Here is a 20,384-nt window from a genome sequence, read left to right on the forward strand (position 1 = left end):
AATCCCCGCCCCTCTCTTACTCTCTCTATCCCTATCTCTCTCTCTCTCTCTCTCTCTCTCTCTCTCCCCTCTCTCTCTCTCCTCCCCCCCCCCCCCCCCAATAGATAGAAAACAAACTTACTTCCGAGTTACTAAGTTTGACAGCGGAAGGTTGTTCGTTCACATCAGTGATACTGATTTCGAATAGTTTGGTGAAAGATATCTCTTTTGAATCTGTAACCTTCACGTTAATGCGCATAACGCTTTTCTCTTCAAAATCCAGTCTGGCGTCTGTGTGAAATAAGCAATACAAATAAAAATTGTAAATAATTAACTCTCTCTCTCTCTCTCTCTCTCTCTCTCTCTCTCTCTCTCTCTCTCTCTCTCTCTCTCTCTCTCTATCTATCTATCTATCTATCTATCTATCTATCTATCTATCTATATCTCTATCTCTTTCAGTCCGTGAACACACACACACAAAGACACACACACACACATAGTCACACACACACACACACACACACACACACGAACATAAATATCTCACATAATCAAAAATGTGATACCATGTTTCGATATGACCAAGTCCGTCATGTCATTTTATTGATCATAACTATCGTTATACGCTCACAGTGACAGAGTATTTGAAGAAATGGTAGATTAATAATTATCAACCCACTGCAAACCCTATCAATCAAACTTACCACTCTTGACGGACAAACTGCCAGAATCGCTGACGGCAAAACTTCCATCTCCATCGTTTTCCAATGAATATGTGTGAGAATCTTGTTTATCTTCATCAATACTTGTGAATTCACCAAGCACTATATTTTGGCTGTTTTCAGGCACAGAAATTTTTTCTCGACTGAATAATATATCCTGTTGATAATAACATTTTTAAACATTGAAAGAAAAATATTAGCTCAGAGATATCATTTAACAAAATTGTATGAATAACCAGCAAAACAATTAACAGACGTCACAAAACGCTAGACTAATGGTTGCATGTCTGTGTATGTGTATACGTGTGTGTGTGTGTGTGTGTGCGTGTGTGACTGTGTTTGTTGTCATGATATCAATTTTATGATGCATCTTGCAAATAAATTGATACTAACCGTAAGTTTTATGATTTTGATTAAACTTTGCACAACTTGTTTTGTGTGTTTATGCTAGCAGCCACAGGTGACCAATAATGTAGTTCACAGTACATGCTCTTTTCGCTTATCCTTTAAATGGTATGTTCGCTATTAAAATGCACGTTACTTTAGGCGACAATTATAATATAACTTACTGTTGGCGTTTCCCCAACATCGGTAACTGCAATGATGAAATTCTTCGACACTTTCACATTTTCAGAATCTGAGGTGAGAACGGTCATTGAATATTTCTCTTCCCGTTCGAAGTTTACAGCTTTTGATAACAACAAATCCACTGTACATTTGACTTTGCCATCCTGTAGAAAAAGTGTAATAAATGTACTGAATGAAGTAGTAAACAGTATGTAAACGACTTCGTCCCATAAGAAATAAAGTAACCATGGAAAACGTTGAATGAGAAAAAAACCTCATCATCAGAGCATTGTCAACTGTTTAAAAACGGATCAATCTTTTTTCCCTCTTATTTGGATTGATCATCTCAATTGTCATGGGCAAGGGGATGTCAATAATTGTGAATCGACTCCTAATGTCTATGATTTTAGTAGGCGAAAACATAATCAGGCCATTATTCTGACAAATGAAACTTGAATATTTCATATGTGTAGACTGGAACTTACATTATAACATATATAAACCCTCACAATTGAAAAGACCAATTTTAACAACAACAACAACAATAACTACAACAACAACAACAACAACAACAACAACAACAACAACAACAATTACAACAACAACACCAACAGCAAGAACATTAGCATTGAAAAACAATCCTATTATTTTCAGCCCCCCCCCCCCCCCCCCCCAAATAAAACAAGAAATCCAGAAGAAAAAAAAGAAAGAAAAATAAAAACCAAATCTTCAAAATAATTTTGAAAAAAACAGACAAAGAAAAAACCCAAACAAAACAGACACGTTACCACCTCGACATTACCAACAGAGTTTTAATCAACGGACACCGTTTATATTGCCATCAACACTATTTTTATAAACCAAGAGGCAATCGCGAAGGTAAAAATAAACAAAGGCCAATACAAACAATAATTGGATACCGACCAACTCTTCACTCACGACACACACACCCGCCGGCTACACGACACAAATACAGCTTGCCACTGACAAAACACACGATCACAAAAAGACAACATTTATTAATGGGATTGTCAACAAAACGTTAAGTAAGCTGATGTCAGTCAATCCGACAAATAACAACCAATGCCAGAAATACGTTAGGACAAATATACCTTCTTCAGCAATGTTTACGAATGGCGAAAAATGTTCCGATCGCAGTGATATCGACACCAACACCAGCAAGAGAAAACACTAGATAACAACAGCAGCATCACCAACTACGATGATGAAAACGACAATTCTGTGCCTATCCAAATTCCAGATCAACAAAAGCAAAACACCCTTCCGCAACAACAGCATCGCCATCAACGACGACCGCACCTTCAGTCAACACAAATAAAAAAGAAAGATTGAAATTAAAAATACTATTAGAATTATGAACATAAACTGTCGTAGTCTAATAAACCTTGACAAGAGACTAAACCTTGAACAAATTAGAGAAACTCACAAACCAGATATTATAATAGTAAGATAAACACATTTAGACGAAAATATCAAAAGCAATACAATCTTTAACAGTAATTACCTTGATTCACCACCATACAGGAAAAATCGGTTACTTGGCCATGGAGGTGTACTAATAGTTGTGAAATAGATACCCTGTCTGCTGCAAAAGAAGCAGATACAAATTGCGAAATTGTATGGTCCGACATTTATCTAAAACAAGGTCACCTGCTCGCGACCAGCTTTTATCGTCAACCTTCAATCGAATAGAAACACTAAAACAACTTCCAAAATCCCTTGCAACAATTCACAAATCGATGAAAAACAACCCACGTATTCTCTGTGGGGATTTTAACTTGCCAGACATCAATAGGATTGAGTAGTCTGATGTCACGCCGCCCGGCAACGCGGCCATCTTGGTTCTAAACAAAGAAAATCATTACTTTTTATTTTTCATGCTGGCTAGAACTTTTCATATGCCTTGTGATCAGAATGTGTAAAAGTCAAACCATGATCAAATGTATGTGTTTTTATCCTCTGGATACCATTTATGCTCGCCAGAGAAATATTTTATACGGGCATCCGCCATTGTTCCGATAGTTTAGAGCCAGTGTTACTAAGTTACCATGCGTCATTAGGAAGGAAGTGACGTTACGACTGTTGAAGAGTATTGGGAAAAGCATACAATAAGATAAAAAACCCAATATACAAAGGAACTAAAAGAATCAATGTTAGCAATCGTGCACGATTTTGACCTCAAACAGGTAGTCAATGACCTACAAGAAAATCTAACACCCTTGACCTAGTGCTTACAACATGCCCCGACCTCATATAATTAGTTTCTACAGCTCTGGGCATGATGTTGTTTTGTGTGACTTAACTTTGAAAGCCAAAATCCAACGAAAGGCTCTCAGCTTTGCGGGTGGTTGGATGGGAGCATCACCCTTGAATCATATACCTATGATGTTCGCATGGGTGTACGATCCGATAGTGATGTCGTTTCTTCTTCTCTTTACTAGCCTATCCTGCTTCTTTGGTTTGTGATTGTATTTTTGACAGGGGATATTTTTTTTTCTGTAAATCTTCTGCCTGTTTGTTCTTGGTTATTTATAATTTAGCTTATGATATCTTTAGGTTATGATTTTGATTTACATTTGTACTATTTTTGTTAGATTGCTTGTTTTTTTGTTTCAGCGGTCTCTCATATAACCTCAATTGTGTTGGAAGAGACCTAAAGCAACAAACAAACAAAACAAACAAAAAAAAGGCTCTCAGAACAATCATGCTAACAAAGGGTACATAAACGCCATCAAATATAGCCTCAATGAAAATTACCACCATTTCGTAAACCGAGCTTGCAACAACGACGTAAATAGAAATTGGGAACATTTATCAACGCTCTCTAAAGACTTAACGGACAAATACATTTCCTCAAAATTAATCAGTGGAAAACCTCACGCCGTGGATCACATTGAAAATTAAACGATTAATACGTCAAAAGCATAGGCGCTTCAACAAAGTAAAACTATACAACAACGAATACCTCTGGAATGAATACCGGACCCTCCGACAGAGAATACATAAAGAATTAAGAAAAGAACATCAAAATGATGTCAATAACATGCTTGACCTTGATCATAGAGGGACAAATAATGGGGCTATCACAAATCGTTTCTGGAAATATAAACGAACAAAAAGAAAAGACGTGACAAACATTTCTGTATTACAAAGGTCTGATGGATCAGAGGCAACCGTCAACATAGAAAAATGCAACATATTAAATAAGCAAAAACAAAGTGTCTTTACTATAGAAGATGAAACATTGCCATGCATGGAAAACAGCAACATACCCACTATGCCAATAAAAACAATCACTAGAGATGGTGTTACCAAACATACAACTATAAGACCTAAATCCCTCGAAAGTGTCTGGACCTGATTCTATTCCAACACGAATCCTGAAAGAATGTGCCAATGAATATCTCCATATCTTTGCATTCTATTCCAGCAATCTCTCGACAAAGTCCCAAATGATTGGAAACATGCTAAGATTACTGCAATTCACAAAAAGGCAAACGAGACATAGCCTCGAATTATAGGCCCATTTCACTTACATCTGTTACCTGCAAGGTACTTGAGAATATTCGGTTTCACAGCATTATGGATCATTTTGACCATTAACATGGTTTTCGGAGGGGTAGATCATGTGAGACCCAACTCATCAATACACTTGAACAAATAACAAAAGAATTAGACGAAAGGAGACAAACAGATTTAATAGTACTTGATTTTTCAAAAGCTTTCGATACGGTACCTCACAAACGACTTCTTCAGAAATTAGAATACGATGGAATACGTAACAGGTCCCATCTAGTACATAAAAGGTTAAAAATTGGCTATGTGATCGAACACAAGAATTGGTGCTTGATGGGAAACAGGAGAAAAAGGCCAAGTGCTATCTGGAATGCCACAGGGAACTGTATTGCATATTGGAACTCCTTTGCTTCCTTATTTTAATAAATGACTTGGGCAAAAATCTATCTTTTGAAACAAATATTAAACTATTCGCAGACGATAGTCTATTATTCATTTATGTGTATGAAAATTGAGGTGATGGGCACAGTGAGCCTTTTGCATCGTGTGGTCTTGAACTCTTTAATTTGAAAAAGGTTACAAAAATATTTTCAAAAACCGAAAATATGGGAAAAGCAGATAATTTTGTAAAGGGTTATCAGACTTGTAAAATGATACATTATGAAAAAAAATCCGGAGTGACCCGTGTATAAATGTCTACTTGTAATACGGTGCTATGAGAGTAAATAAATACTTTTCATCATAGAATTCAAGGTATTTGCACTCAGCAATAAACAATACTTACCTCAGTCTTGCAAGTAGAAGTGCCAATTTCAAACATGCTGTTAGGATTTTCTAAGAGTGAAAATGAAATAGTCTGATCCAGATCATTATCCTCTCCAGATATGATGCCAATTACTGATTTTGGAGCCACATTTTCAGGGATGCTGATTGTAACGTCATCAATTTGAGTTGAATCAGTTGAGGCTGTCAGAATGACATTGCTTGGAGCTTCACTCACACCCAATACAGTGATGAAAAATTTCTGTTCAACCTTTAATCAGAATTAAATGGATAGGACGTTTTATTATGAAATAGGGTGCCCTATATCAACAAACAAATAAACTTAAATTGCATCGTTATCAAAGATTAATTTGCATGTCTGCAATAAAATATAAATAAAATAAAAACCGAAAAAAAAAACAATCAAAGGACAACAAACATAAAAACTTACTGATTTTGGAGGACTTCCATCATCTGTGGCAATAATGACCAGTGAATAAACTTGAGATACGTCTAATCTATCTCCTGATGTTTTCACAAGCTGTTTTCCACTGTCGCCTAATTTGAATATATTCCCAGTAACGTCTTTTAGGCGGAATGTGTGTTTCTGTCCTTGGTCATCATCCGATACGGAAATATCACCTATCTTTGTGCCTGCTGGAGCTAGTTCTTCAACTTCATTTCCTGAAAGAAGTTTGATATATCATTATTGTTTAGAACTGAATAATTACACACTCAAATTTAATTATTTAAATTAACTTTTATAATTTGATTAATTAAGGTCAGCTTATCTATATATAATTACAACTCACCGTTCAAAACAATATTGGATGGTGCATCATTCACGTCCCCAACGTCTACTTTAAGATTAAACTCTGCACTTTGGACAGGATTGCCATTATCCGTCACCATAACCGTGAAGGTGTAAGAATTCTTACTTTCAAAATCTAATGTGCATGTCGAAGAATCTTCAGAATTGCATTCCGAAGGTGAAGCAACCTGCCAAGAAGATGGATTAAAGATAGTTTTCAGATTGGGTGATTGAGGGTAGCAATTGCTTTTGGCGAAATAAGTACCTTTTCCCAAATGCACGTTCAATAAAATATTATGCATCATTTATTTTGACTAAATATCAAACATCGAACTTTAAAGGCTCATCTAAGCATAAAAAATAATCATTTTGATTATTTAGCTTTTGAAAAATGTGTATTGTAAGCGTGTTTAACAACTAGAGGCAAGATTTTTGTCATTCCTGATTTTCCCATCTTTGATCTGGCTGTAACTGCAGACCTATTTTCATAAGAAAAGCAGTAACCGCGTTTTGTCTTCAGTGAAGAATGGTCACTTTGACGTTACTTCTATTCTGGTCATCAACTTAAGATTTGATATCAGATTATAGTGAAATCAAACCCCGACTATAACAGATATGTTAATTGGGCTGTATCTTATCATGAATAATGAATCAAAAACTATATTTCTTGTGAAAAAATAACTACTCGTATGTCTACTAAGACTCTCTCTCTCTCTCTCTCTCTCTCTCTCTCTCTCTCTCTCTCTCTCTCTCTCTCTCTCTCTTTAGTGTCAAAAGGCATGTGGGGTTCTACTAGGGATAACAAAACTTAATAATCCATTGACAGATTCACACCTTAAGTTTGTCTCCTTCAATTTTGAAAGTTTCTCTTGCTTCACCAATCAAAATGAAATCAAATTCCTCCGAGTTGTCAGGATCTTCCACGAGTAACTGTCCAATTTCTGTCCCGTCAATACTGTTCTCAACCACCTTTAAGAAAATTGTAAAATATTTCATAAAACAATGTATCTCGATCTATACATTATACTACTGACATTTCCACAAATAATATTTACTCATTTCAACAATTATAGCATTAAAAATTAATAGAATTTCTTCTATTTATCCCATATATGGACAATTTATAATAGGGTATTTCAAGGACAGACTGAAATAGTATCAACGTCAGCGCAAAGTAAGCAATAGGGATACGTTTCTTGCTCAAGGAAAAATACCCCCCAAGAATTCACAAGAAAGACTAATACCAAGGTCCTCCAGGTATTGAGCAATGCCTTATTTACTCGACCATCTCGTTTCCTTGACTCATATCATTAGATGGTAAAACTTAATCATTTGATTGTCAACATTAATGACATAACCGTTATCACAAATTATGAAAAATAACATTTTCATCTCAGTCAATTATGTGATAGACTTTCGGAATATTTTGACACGAATTAAACAATGAATGTGTCCGTGGTTTTTTTGTTTGTTGTCTTCTGATAATGCGATGTATTTTGTAAACTCTGAGGAATTCGCCAATGAGAAGATGCAATTGTAGATACACTGCCAAGATAGTAACTTTAAAATACATTTCCCCACATATTTCACGCTAATGGTTTATAATCAAATACTATATAAGATTTAAATGAACAGATAGTTTACGATTGAATCACTATCTATGCTTGCTGACATTTTTATGATCTATGAAAATTTAAATATAAACACTAAAAGTGTAGAATCTTTATTTATATTGGAATGACCTGAATGCAGTGCAAAAAATATAGAACAGCATATAGCTTTTTCAGTAAAAAAAACTTCAAACGAAGATAAGTCCTGTATGTATCATGTTCCTTTCGAAAGTACTAAAATGTAACAATGAAAATGAACAATTCTAACCTTATTTTTTGATAATCGTAACGATGATGGTGGTTCATTGGTGTTGATTACAGTGATCGTGAAGGTTTTATCAAATGCAAGTGGTGTCTGAGCTGTGTCCTTTGCCTCAATTATTATACTGCCAGTGGGAGTTTCTTCATAATCCAAAGCTTTGGATAGCTGGGGATGGAAATGGTGACATTTCATCATCATCATTAAAATCATATTGATCAGAGTGCTGTCAATGGAATATTTTGTCTATGGCAATGCTTTTTACAGAATAGCAGATCAGCGTCTATTCGAAACTAGCAATGGCTGAATAGGAGAAAACAAAATTATTGTCACTGTTTGGTTGGATCAGTATACTAATAATACTGATGATGACAATGATGACGACGACGACGACGACGATGATGATGATGATGATGATGATGATGATGATGATGATGATGATGATGATGATGATGATGATGATAATTATTATGATAATAATAATAATAATAATAATAATAATAATAATAATAATAATAATAATAATAATAATAATAATAATAATAATAATAATAATAATAATAATAATAATAACAACAACAACAAGCACAACAACAACAAAAACTTTAAGGGTGGTAGAATATAAGAACTTTATCACCTTTAGCTGTTGATTTTCAATAACAAAATGATCTTGTGGTTGTTGCTTTATCCTTAAGTTGTGAGTCTGTCCTTTATCCTGGTCCACAACTGTGATAGGACCAAGACTTTTTGTTACCCCTTCTTCTACTAACAATTCAGAGTTAGACTGGCCGCCAATCAAAATGTCCTAAAAACATACATTATTACAATGAGACAATTTCATAAACTATTTATAATGTCTTCATACATTTGAGCCAAAAAAGATCGCACGAAACTGACAAGTTTAATGATTATAACTAAACAAAAAAAGCATTAAAAAAAATTCAAAACTCAAAGCCAAGTGCTTAATAATGATTTCAAATATACCAGTAAAAATCAAGTTCTTTTCTAAAGCAAAATTGAAGTATAATCAATTGTCATGTGAATAAAATGGCCATATTTTAATTATAAAGTGAAATGATGTGGCAAGTTACCTCAGGTAAATCGTTGATGTCTTCCACATTAACAATAATTTGATGGACAACTTTCAGCCCCTTAGAGTCTGTGATTTCAAGACCGATAGTATAACTTTGCTTCTCTTCGTAATCCAAAAGAACCTCGGGAGTCAATTTTATTTTTGTCAACGTTCCTTTGTCCTTTACATTGAAAAGATGTATTAAAGAAGCATGTGATCATTATTGCAAACACAGATGACAATATCAGAATTATCAAATATAATCAAGTTTTAAAGTTTTGAATTGAAGTTTCTCTTTTCAATCATTTTTTGTACATGAGAATGAATTCATTGATGCTATTTGTCAGAGCCACAACATTTAACGACAGTAACGATACTACTTTCTTCGTCTTTTCGTGAAATACTTCTCAATAAGTCTTTTACTAATAGGGTCAGCTACCTAATCACTTAATGGTGGAGAGAGGGATAAAAAAAAAATCAACCTAGCATATAAAGCGTACCCCCGTTAGTGTATTGAGTACTCTAACTCTAACGATTTAATCATGGAAACAATTTATACTCATCAAAAAGAATAGTCTTTTTGTCATGTGCCAAAAATGAAAAGAAGAAAATTGTACTCAAATTCGAGGATTTGCGTAAAGTGATCATTTTAAAGACTAGTTCTTTCAAACAACATTATTGTCTTTCTACTTTCTAGTTGAATCAAACATATGCAGATAGGCCTAGATCTTTTATCACGTTAATTGAAACAATTAGTAAATGCAAAAATAAAAATGTTTTGATTGACAACAAATTTAAACAAAATAATACGATTACATTTCTTAAATTACAACAATGCATATGTGGCTGCCCGAAGTTACGTCATCACCTTATTCATTTGCATGTTTTTGGCGTGATCGTGATTAACATCATAAAGCGATATCAATTATATTCCTTTTAGCACAAGTGCATTTTTTTTCTTTTCTCAGATACAATGAACGAAGTTTGCATTACTCAGCTTTTCGTTATTGTTGTTTGGCATCAAGTCTGGTGATTAACTCTCACTAAATTCTCTGTCAGGCGACACAGACGTTTCGTTATTGATTCCATTCATCTTATATTTGCATGCTGATAATAATATAGTTTTGAAAGACGGCGCGCGTGCATCCATATAAAGGGCAAATCAAACTCTTTTATTGTTCAGGATTTGGTGAGTCATTACTTTGAAGCTACACATATTTTTCAAAGGTAATTGTTATGTTGAGCAACAATTTAAGAATGTTAAAAAGTTTAATCCTTGACGCCACTCTATGCAATGACGTTACGACCTTATACTTTTAGGGGATAATCTCTCTCTTTTTTAGAATCTAAACGAAAAGAGACGTTGTTTCCTTAGTGATAGAAATGAATAATGAAGAACGTTTTCAAGCTCAGATCATTTTCCTTCCTAATTAAAAATACTTTAAAGCATGCAACAAATCTACTTTCATCAAGGGCCCACAGTCGTGTTCTTTTAGAAACAGGTATGGCCCAAGCCATCAACAAGAGTGACTCGTTTTTACGTTTAATAACAATAACAGTGAATATCGACGTCTACTTATTTGCAGGTCTGATAATCCAAATTGTTGTGGGCTCATATTGTAATGGATATACTCTCAAACCGACACAAAATATCGCCCTCTGCAACAATGTTAAATCAGGCCCATAATTGCGTTTGGTTATCAGGTCAACTAATTTGGGCATCTATTTGATTCTGAATTAAACAAGATGGAAAGTAAAGCAATTTTCTTCTAGCAAGAGAGGTCATTTGAATCATTATTGTAATCCTACCTTGGGCTCTGTTGTTTTTTCAGACAACAAGAATGTCTTGTCGTAATTGTTTAATGTCACATCTGCTGGGTCATTCACGTCAGGGTCAAAAATACTCAGTTCTGCTATTGTGACGTGGATATCAGCACTCTCTGCCACAGAAAATGTACTGGTTCCCGTGTATTCAGGTGGGTCATTTATATCCAATATTGTGATGAGAATAGTGTCTTGGAACTGAAAAATTAAAGAGGAATGTAATTGAATGGGGGAAAAACATACACGTCAGTTTCGTGTGAATACGATTTTTTTCAAAAAAATAGATGAAAATACAGAAAACACCATCAAGCCCAAGTTAAGTGTCCTTTGGGGTTCTTTTACGAAGATTAAAAGATTATTACCTATCGAGACGCATGGATATAAAAAGTGACGTACCATCATCATCATCATCATCATCATCATCATCATCATCATCATCATCATCATCATCATCATCATCATCATCATCATCATCATCATCATCATCTCTTCTTCTTACTTTTCTTCTCCTTCTCACCCCCCCCCCTTCTTTTTCTTCTTCTTCTTCCCCTCCTCCTCCTTCTCCTCCTCCTTACTCATCATTTAAACGCAATGACTAAGTTTGTCTGAATATTGCTTTGTTTTGCATTTTGGTAAAAATTTGGAACTTTCCTGATAGTTTAGGTATATGCTACATACTGCTTTAAAGATTTCAACATTGTTCAATAATTTGTTATCAGAAACTAAGTTGTTCCATAAATGGCTGGTATTTGGGACATACCGTGGCTTTGCTATCACTGACTTGAATGTTGACAAAGTATTCGTTTTGTTCTGCATATCTAAAAACAACACGAGAAACTAGTTGGTTTCCCTCTTTTATCTCAAAATTTGAAGTCTGGTTTAATAGCTCGAATGTAAGATCGTCTTCATCTTCATCAGTGGCCAACAACACACCTTGTAGACAGAGGAGGTTACGTATCAAAATATATAAAAATGCAAACAGATCTATCAAAGTGTCGTAGTTATGTTAATTTTCTACAGAAAAGTAGGTACTTAAAATAACATGTATTATAAAACATGGCCATAAAACTCATTCTTCAAATATCGATCGATTTAAACGACCCCCAATCATGGAAAAAACTCTCAAACTCTCAAAGAGTTTTTGCCCCGGTGAGGGTAATTTAAATCGATCGATATTTGAAGGACGAGTTGTATGGCCAACATTTTAAATACGTGTCATTCTAGAGTACGGCAGTTAACTTATCATTTCTATATGAATTGAATGAAATTACTGTGGATCGGATTAGGTATGCACTTTTTTTTATGTACATCGTGGAAATTGGCCCACTTAATTATATTAAACAAACTCAATCTAAATACAAACTGTAATTACAGGTTTTGAGATAGTTGCAAGGATTTCATAAACTATAGAAGGAACAGAATTGACGTCACTCAGCTCTTTGTTATTGTTTTTAGCCATCCATTTTTATGAGTAGTTCTCACTGAAATTGTATCAATCAGACTATAAAAGTTACACATATTTTTTTTGTTGGTACGCTTTATCCGGCTGGCGGATGTTGTGAGTTTTTAAAAAACTAAACGCAATCAATAGTTCACATGTCAGATACGATGAATGACCTTCGTAGAATTTTTCTTTAGATATTATGCAATATTGTTTCAGGGTTACGTAATTCTTACCTACAGAGGATCCCGCAGCTTTGTTTTCTCTTATTTGATTTGAACTAATTTTCAAACTAGTGGGAGGATCATTTTGATCTACAAGTTGTACGGTCTGTGACACGACGACATTCAGTGGTGGCTTTCCATTGTCAGTCACTTCAACTTGAATCTTTATCTCGTCTTCTATTTCGAAGTTGAGACGACAAATCTGAATGGAGATAGAGGCAATGGAAAGCAGAATGGATATTTATGTAAAATGACAATCTTGTGACTCTCTCAACATAGATTTTGTAAGAAACTACATAAGGTATGTATAATCAATCTGCATTAAGATAGTGGGCATTTTAGATGTTTTTAATTCATTATTTAAAAATGCTACAATGTGTGATTCAAAAACTGAAAAGTACCGAAAATGGTTTTAACTTGGGATTTAACTAAAAACTTAATGAAGCCTTAAAACCATTCCACCACTTTATCTGGTACTATGTCGGATTGGATCAGATAAAATCAAATGAGTTTATACCAGATGAATGATAACAACTAGGAATATTTAGTTTTTTTTCAAATTACATATTAAGTGTTCAATCTTTTATTTGATTATTCAAAAAATCTTAAATAGACCGATCATTTAAACATGATGGGCCCTTCTTAAAAGAGTTTATCTCGTCATGACGTCATGACTTGATTAACTTTAGGTATATTGTTGACTAAAGTTGAGGTATGTGTTTGTTAAGCTTAGATTGGTAGTATGTTTAAGACTAGCTTTTTAAAGAATTTAGATGACGACTTATATATTTTACTAACAAAGTTGCCGCATAGTTGTTTTGATTCCTTCACACGTATTTGGTTGTCTTTGACATAAAACCGTCCTTTTGCATCGTCTGTTAACTTGTATACGAATGTCTGGTCGGAATCAGGGTCCACAGTAGTCATGTTGGCCACGACAGAGTCCTCGGCACTGTTTTCATTCAACTATTGGAGGGAATAGATCACATATTATATTAACTGATGTTCATTTACTCGGTGCGGAACAAGAATGCAGTTGAGGTACATAAATAAAAAAACGATCACTTTTATGATCTCATTACTCTATCTGTTGAAATTCATTGGAAATTAAATAATATAAAGGGTCTTTCGGAGTGTATGGAATTACACTGGATTTTATAACCTTAACATGTTTGTAACAATTGCTTTGGGTATGATACTATCGCTATGTACTCTCCACCACCAGATTTATCAGACCCTGCTATGCATTCAATGATGGATGGACATTTGGATTGAAAATATATTTTAAAAATCCCGACAAGACACCGTCCAAACTGTTTTTGAAACCTAAAACTTGAACTTTTTGAGGCTTTATCACTGAGCTATCTGAATGAGACATCCAGTTTTGGCTATAACAAATATGTAGATTTCTCAGGTTACTAATCTTTTGTCGGCATTGTAAACAAACAATAGCTTTGTCATAAGATTATTAACTCTCTCCTTACCACCCATCGGAAAATCGTCACATTTGTTACAATGCAGCCAACGTTTTTGTCATTCTAATTTCTTGTGTACATGATAATATTTGAACAAAAATCAAAAATGTTTACTATAGTTAAAGTATATTAACACTGTTGAAGAACTCGTTTAGCAAAAAAAAAAAAGATATGTATATCAAGAACTAACAGATTTTGTGTTTGAGTGAAATAAATATATTTTTGTATAGGTTGGATGTGAAGTTTTGGGGAAAATCCTGAAAATGGTGGGTAAGGAGAGAGTTAAAATCAAATGTTAAATCGTGATAATTTACTTATGATAGACTTATTTGTTTAAACCTTTAATCAAATTCTAGTTTACACGTACAGTACCTTTAACGTCGAAAACTTTACAGAGACTGGCGGCTCGTTTTTATCAGTTACTGTAATGTTGAAAGTTTTCTCAATCTGTAGTCCTTTATCGTCCGCACCTATTGTCAACTGGATCTCTTGATAATTCTCAAAGTCAAATTTGGAAGCCTCCGATGTCTGGTTATAAAGTGTAAATACTAATGAGAACTGACTTTAAAAATACGGCTCGAAAACAAAGATGTCGGAAGTAGTATCAACATCACTATAAGCACTACAAACCACCACCACCACCACTACTACTACTACTACTACTACTACTACTACTACTACTACTACTACTACTACTACTACTACTACTACTACTACTACTACTACAACTACTACAACAACAACTACTACTACTACGACGACTACTGCAACAACAACTACTACTACTACGACGACTACTACTACTACTACTACTACTACTACTACTACTACTACTACTAATACTACTATTATATTATTATTATTATTATTATTATTATTATTATTATTATTATTATTATTATTATTATTATTATTATTATCATTATTATTATTATTATTATTATTATTATTATTATTATTATTATTATTATTATTATTATTATTATTATTATCAACTGGCGGTAAGGGAATAATTAAATTAACTAAAATCTAGTGTGTTTCAGGTTGGATGTCAATGATTTCAAAGGTCTGGCCGCGGTGTTGCGTCCTTAGATAGGACACAATCATATGGCCAAAATCAATCTAGCTATCTTGTGTAATTTGGCCATCAACGATCGGGGATAGAGTTGTTTATACAAAATGATACCCAACAGGTCACTCGTGAATGAAAAAAAAATAGTTTCCATGTGTCCTCCTTGGGAAATAAATGAAATATTGTGAATCTCATTGAGGATGTTAAAACCGTGAAAATGAGCTACATATTGAGTATTTTTCATTTATATCTCTTAATTTAGTTTGCTGTGCTTTTCATTTTACTAACCTTGAGGACATTGTCTTGAATAACGAACATGCTCGCAGCAGGACCCAACAAAAACAGATCAGGTTTAGAGCCTTTATCTTGGTCTTCAGTTGAAAGAGTCGCAATTTCAAAATCTTTGTCGTTCTCAGGGACCTCAATAGTTGTTGAGTTGTTACCATTGAGAAGTATATCCTGTAACAAAGTACAAAGAATTTGAAACTATTGTCATGGCATGAAATATTCATGTACAATGCAGTGTGTACTGGTAGTGTCACACCAATCAACTTTTAAACCAACGTCTACTTTCAATCAATTTCAATACATGATGTTATGAAAGTTGATACACTCATACACAAAATCTTATGGAATTATACATATGTCTATTACTTCTCTTAGGTTGGTTCACATGATCAAGCTAAAACCTTTACTTTCCATTGGGATAACGTCACAAAATTACTAGATCTATATTGAATCAAATAACTTCGAAAGTTTAATTAATATGAATAGATTTTGACCAAATGCAATTTAATTTGTTCCAAATTGCAGATTTCCATTTAATTTAACAATTCATTTGCTCTAAATAACATCTAAATATATTTGTGATGGAAATGGCAAATAAATGAGTCAAAAATGAACAAAAAGTTAGTAGACAAAAAGTTCACTTAATGACTCCAAGAGCAGCATATTTAAATTCATACAATAACCGTTTTTATATTCCATATTTCTTATATATGACGATGCTTTTCAAAAAAACCTTCTTTAAAATATAATTTAAAAAGTTTAATTAGTATCTTATGTATGTAAAATACACACATGTTTTATATATGCCCGACTACTTACAGTTGGAGGGTCGTTCATATCGAGAACGGTTATATGGAGTTGTAGTTTTGTTGTGACCTGGTACCGGTCCTTTGCTGTCACGGTGATTTTTACTGTGGGCTCAACCTCATAGTCAAGTCCATTTACATTTATAAGCTCAGCTGAACAATGGGTGATCTGTCACAACATAAATGCAATATTTTATGACATTGAATTAATCTGCCCCCTTAAAAATGAATGTAATTGTTCGAACTAACGGTCTGAATTTTTGTAATTCCAGCCGTTTTTACTTAAATTTTAATTTTCAGATTTGGTTCTCCCTGTCATAATACCGTACTGAGATGATGGGTCGCATATTTGTAAGAAATCAATGACTTCATATAGTTGATTTCCAGTGCCATTCGAACATGGACAGTCTTAATTTTTTAGTTAACGAAAGAGATCTTGTGGTACTAGAAAGATTGTCTCAACAAACTTGTATTGGGATGTATTTTTGTTTTAAATACCGCTTTTGCTTACCTTAGGGTGTGAACAATGACTGTTTTTAACTCGAAACCTTTCATCATCAACAGAAAACTCAAGGGAATCTTTGACATCTGGATCGCTAACTGCTAATGTTCCTATTGTTACATCTGAAAATATTGATGACATTATATTGATTGCCGTGAGAAAAAAGACTACAAACCTTTGACTTTTGTCCCCCCCCCCCCCAACCTTCTCTCTCTCTCTCTCTCTCTCTCTCTCTCTCTCTCTCTCTCTCTCTTCTCTATATATATATATATATATATATATATATATATATATATATATATATATATATATACGTATATGCAGTAACAGTTTTCTGGCTAAATTATTAAATGCGTTTTCGCATACAAAGTCAAAGTGGTACTAAGCTGCAAAAAGCTGTGGGCTGTAAAATGTAATAAAAAATTCTCTTTATTCATCCCCTAGGGAAAGTTTGTCGTTAGGGTCTATCCCAAGGGAAGACTGGCCATGGAATAACCCAGGCGTCAGCCACAGTGCAGTACCGCAAAGTGAGCTAGGGCGAGGTGACTTGTTCAAGGCCACACAACGAGGCGGGTAGTCGAACTCGGTACCTTTTGGGTACGAAGCAAAGACCGTACCGCTGTGCCACGCTGCCATGAACAAAAATGAATATAACAGCTTATGAAAAGAACAAAATATCACACATGGAACGGTTCGGTCTCAAAACCCTTCGTCAACCAATAAAAAAGTCAAAATAAAAACATTAATGCATCGCTTAAAATATAGACAGGCGGCAAAAAAGTATTGGTTTATTCCATTTATATAATCCATTACTTGATAATACACTTCATTCCGCACAAGTACTTTAGTTATCAAGCGAACGCTTCTATTTGTTTATATTTCAAGATCGGACTTTTGGACAAGACGTACCAAATACTATTTGCCCTCTCTCTGGATTTTAAGTGTTGTAAGAATGCTTTTAATGTTTTGTTATTGGCTGAAGAAGGGGTTTGTGGTCGAAACATTCCGTGTTTGGTATTTTGTTCTTTTTCGAAGCTGTTATATTCATTTTCATCATTACTTTTATCAGTTCTGGACAGTTCCGGCATTAAAGCATTAAAGCATTGCAATGTATGCTCTCTTAAAATAACAGTTGGTCTGCAGATTTTAATCAGATAACAAAAGGAAACTATGATTTGAAATAAATTCAAACTCTTTGAATGGTTACACATGTTGTCTTAAAATATTTCAAGATGTTGGCTAACTTACTTGCAACATTTTCTTTAACTTTTGGCTTGTTGAGTGCAAATGATTCCATTGCGTTTGCTGAGCTAATTGTTAGATTAAATGGTCTTTCATTAGCATCCGTGACATAGAAACTAACGATTTGGTCAATCTGTGGAATATAATGTTACGGTACTTACAGAATAATGTTACCGTCAGGCAAGTAGGACCAGAATACAATTTTGTTAATAAGTACCGTTCCAAGTATATTTTTGTTATTAAATATACAAAGGATAATTAATATTCTGACAGCGCTAAAATCAGAAAAAGTTTATTGATATTTACAATGACCTTCTTGTAATTGTATTTGTTTTCGATTTGTTTTAAAACAGAAGATTAAATAGAAGAAAAAGTGAAATGTGAGTAGATTGTTTACGTTTGCAAGAGCATCTGCCAGAATTCTACTGCAGGATTGACATAATCATCTTTAACTCAATCATTTCGGTTGCAAAGGAGATTTGGTGCTAGAACACATTCAGAACTTTAAAACCAAAAAAAGTCGGTTATAGTTTATACTATTATCCATTAGAAGTAGTATTATTCTTTAAATAATCAGCTTCAAGTCGACGAGTTAAGAAAATTACTAGGAACATAAAATATCTCAAATTTGGTACAAATTGGAGGTCATCTTTATCAATCGGTATTTTAAGTAAACATTTTCAGGCAAAATAGCGGTGTTTGTTAATGTATGGCAGCTGGCATTTTGCAGTTTTTAGAGTCGACTTTTAAACACTGTAGAGGCAAGTGACTTTGGTAAAAGAAAATATACGCAAACTTTGATATCGATACCAAATGTTAGTGATGTCTCCTGTTTTATAGCAAAAGAAATGTCTGTTTTACAATAATCAATAAAATGTCCAAATCGGACTTGCCCATCCCAAATGACTTTATTTAAAATGTCAAAAGAACATAAAAATGCTCACCGAGGAAAGTTTAGAGTTAGTTTCCGTTGCACGCATTTTCAAGGTGTATTCCACTCCAGGATTCTTTTCGTAGTCTAGGACTTCCTTTGCTATTATTTTGTCATCTTTGACTTCAAATAAACCGGATGGGTCCTCAAGGATTTCAAACTTATGTTCAGAATCTTCATCCTCATCAGTAGCAGTCAGTGTGAGCAACGTGCGACCTGCAAATTTTAGTCAGTGATATCGTAGAATAATTGTGGACATAAGTTATACCAAATTTAAAGTGTTCTTGTTAAAAGAGAGGTTCAGGTATGCTCCTAATAATATCATTATCATCATAAACTCGATTAAGTGATAAATCTCTTGAAAGTAAACCATTCAAAATAAGCAGTCACTTACACCAAGTCTTTAACAATGTTAATTTGCTCTCCGCAAGACATATCTTAGCATACATACATGACCCCGTTTTCAACCTCTATGGCATCGGAAATCTCGTGGAACACACTACACTTTTATCAATTGAAGCATTAAGAAAAGTGCCATCCCATCATTTAATATCGATGTAAATGGGATTTCTTTGGACCAGATTGACAGATTGAGATATCTTGGAACAACCATCAAATCAAGTGGTCAAAGCTAGACATAAAATAGGTTAAAAACAAAGAATTACCAGAACATTTACAGGTAATTTAAAATCGTTTATGGAATCAGTTAACTATATGCAGAAATTTGGTCTTAAAATGAAAATACAAGGAGGAAAACACAGAGGTAGCAGAAATAAGGTTTCCCAAAGAATGTTTCCAGGACTGACAAGAGGACAAACAAAGCCGGCGCAAAAAGAAAACCCCAACGCAAGAAAGTGAACAGAAAACATTAAAAAAAAAAATCACGTTTCAAAGAGGCATTTGAAAAGGTTGGTTACAACGGGAACGGCTATTGGGAAGAGGAATCCAGGAAATGAAAGAATAAAAATAACTGATGACATGGTAACAATCAAGCAGTGCAACCGAGGTAGGGGGAGACAGATCAGCTAAAAGCCACCTGGGAGGACTATCGAAGTCAGAGAAATGTAACCAGTTGGCCCGTTTTCATGAACACGGACTAGCGCTTAGTCTCTGACTTTAGTCAAGCACTTGAAAAATCGGATTTCATGTGAGCGTTTAGGCTTAAGACTAGCAAGTCATTTACTAGACTAGTAAATTACTAAATCTAGTCCGCCTACATGAAATTGCGCCCTTGAGTACATGCCTGCTTGCTCCGTGGAA

General features: G+C 34.2%; 1 protein-coding gene across 1 annotated transcript in view; it reads right to left on the minus strand.

Annotated features, from left to right (window-relative positions):
• The window catches only part of LOC144975701 (protocadherin Fat 4-like), a 78,236-nt gene that overhangs the window by 33,037 nt on the left and 24,815 nt on the right, over positions 1-20,384 (minus strand). The window contains exons 16-35 of the mRNA XM_078919897.1: positions 19,138-19,340; positions 18,200-18,326; positions 16,961-17,073; positions 16,463-16,618; positions 15,644-15,814; positions 14,656-14,811; positions 13,607-13,774; positions 12,821-13,010; positions 11,904-12,076; positions 11,129-11,341; positions 9,339-9,500; positions 8,885-9,052; positions 8,257-8,415; positions 7,213-7,347; positions 6,380-6,566; positions 6,019-6,251; positions 5,590-5,838; positions 1,271-1,432; positions 684-858; positions 122-270 (exon numbers count right to left, since the gene is read on the minus strand). Of these exons, the coding sequence (XP_078776023.1) occupies positions 122-270; positions 684-858; positions 1,271-1,432; positions 5,590-5,838; positions 6,019-6,251; positions 6,380-6,566; positions 7,213-7,347; positions 8,257-8,415; positions 8,885-9,052; positions 9,339-9,500; positions 11,129-11,341; positions 11,904-12,076; positions 12,821-13,010; positions 13,607-13,774; positions 14,656-14,811; positions 15,644-15,814; positions 16,463-16,618; positions 16,961-17,073; positions 18,200-18,326; positions 19,138-19,340 (3,449 nt within the window). The remainder of the gene's footprint in view (positions 1-121; positions 271-683; positions 859-1,270; positions 1,433-5,589; positions 5,839-6,018; positions 6,252-6,379; positions 6,567-7,212; positions 7,348-8,256; positions 8,416-8,884; positions 9,053-9,338; positions 9,501-11,128; positions 11,342-11,903; positions 12,077-12,820; positions 13,011-13,606; positions 13,775-14,655; positions 14,812-15,643; positions 15,815-16,462; positions 16,619-16,960; positions 17,074-18,199; positions 18,327-19,137; positions 19,341-20,384) is intronic.

This window comes from Berghia stephanieae, chromosome 1, assembly GCF_034508935.2.
Source record: "Berghia stephanieae isolate SIO BIC M18660-M18661 chromosome 1, UCSD_Bste_1.3, whole genome shotgun sequence".
In the NCBI taxonomy this organism is placed as follows: Eukaryota; Metazoa; Mollusca; class Gastropoda; order Nudibranchia; family Aeolidiidae; genus Berghia; species Berghia stephanieae.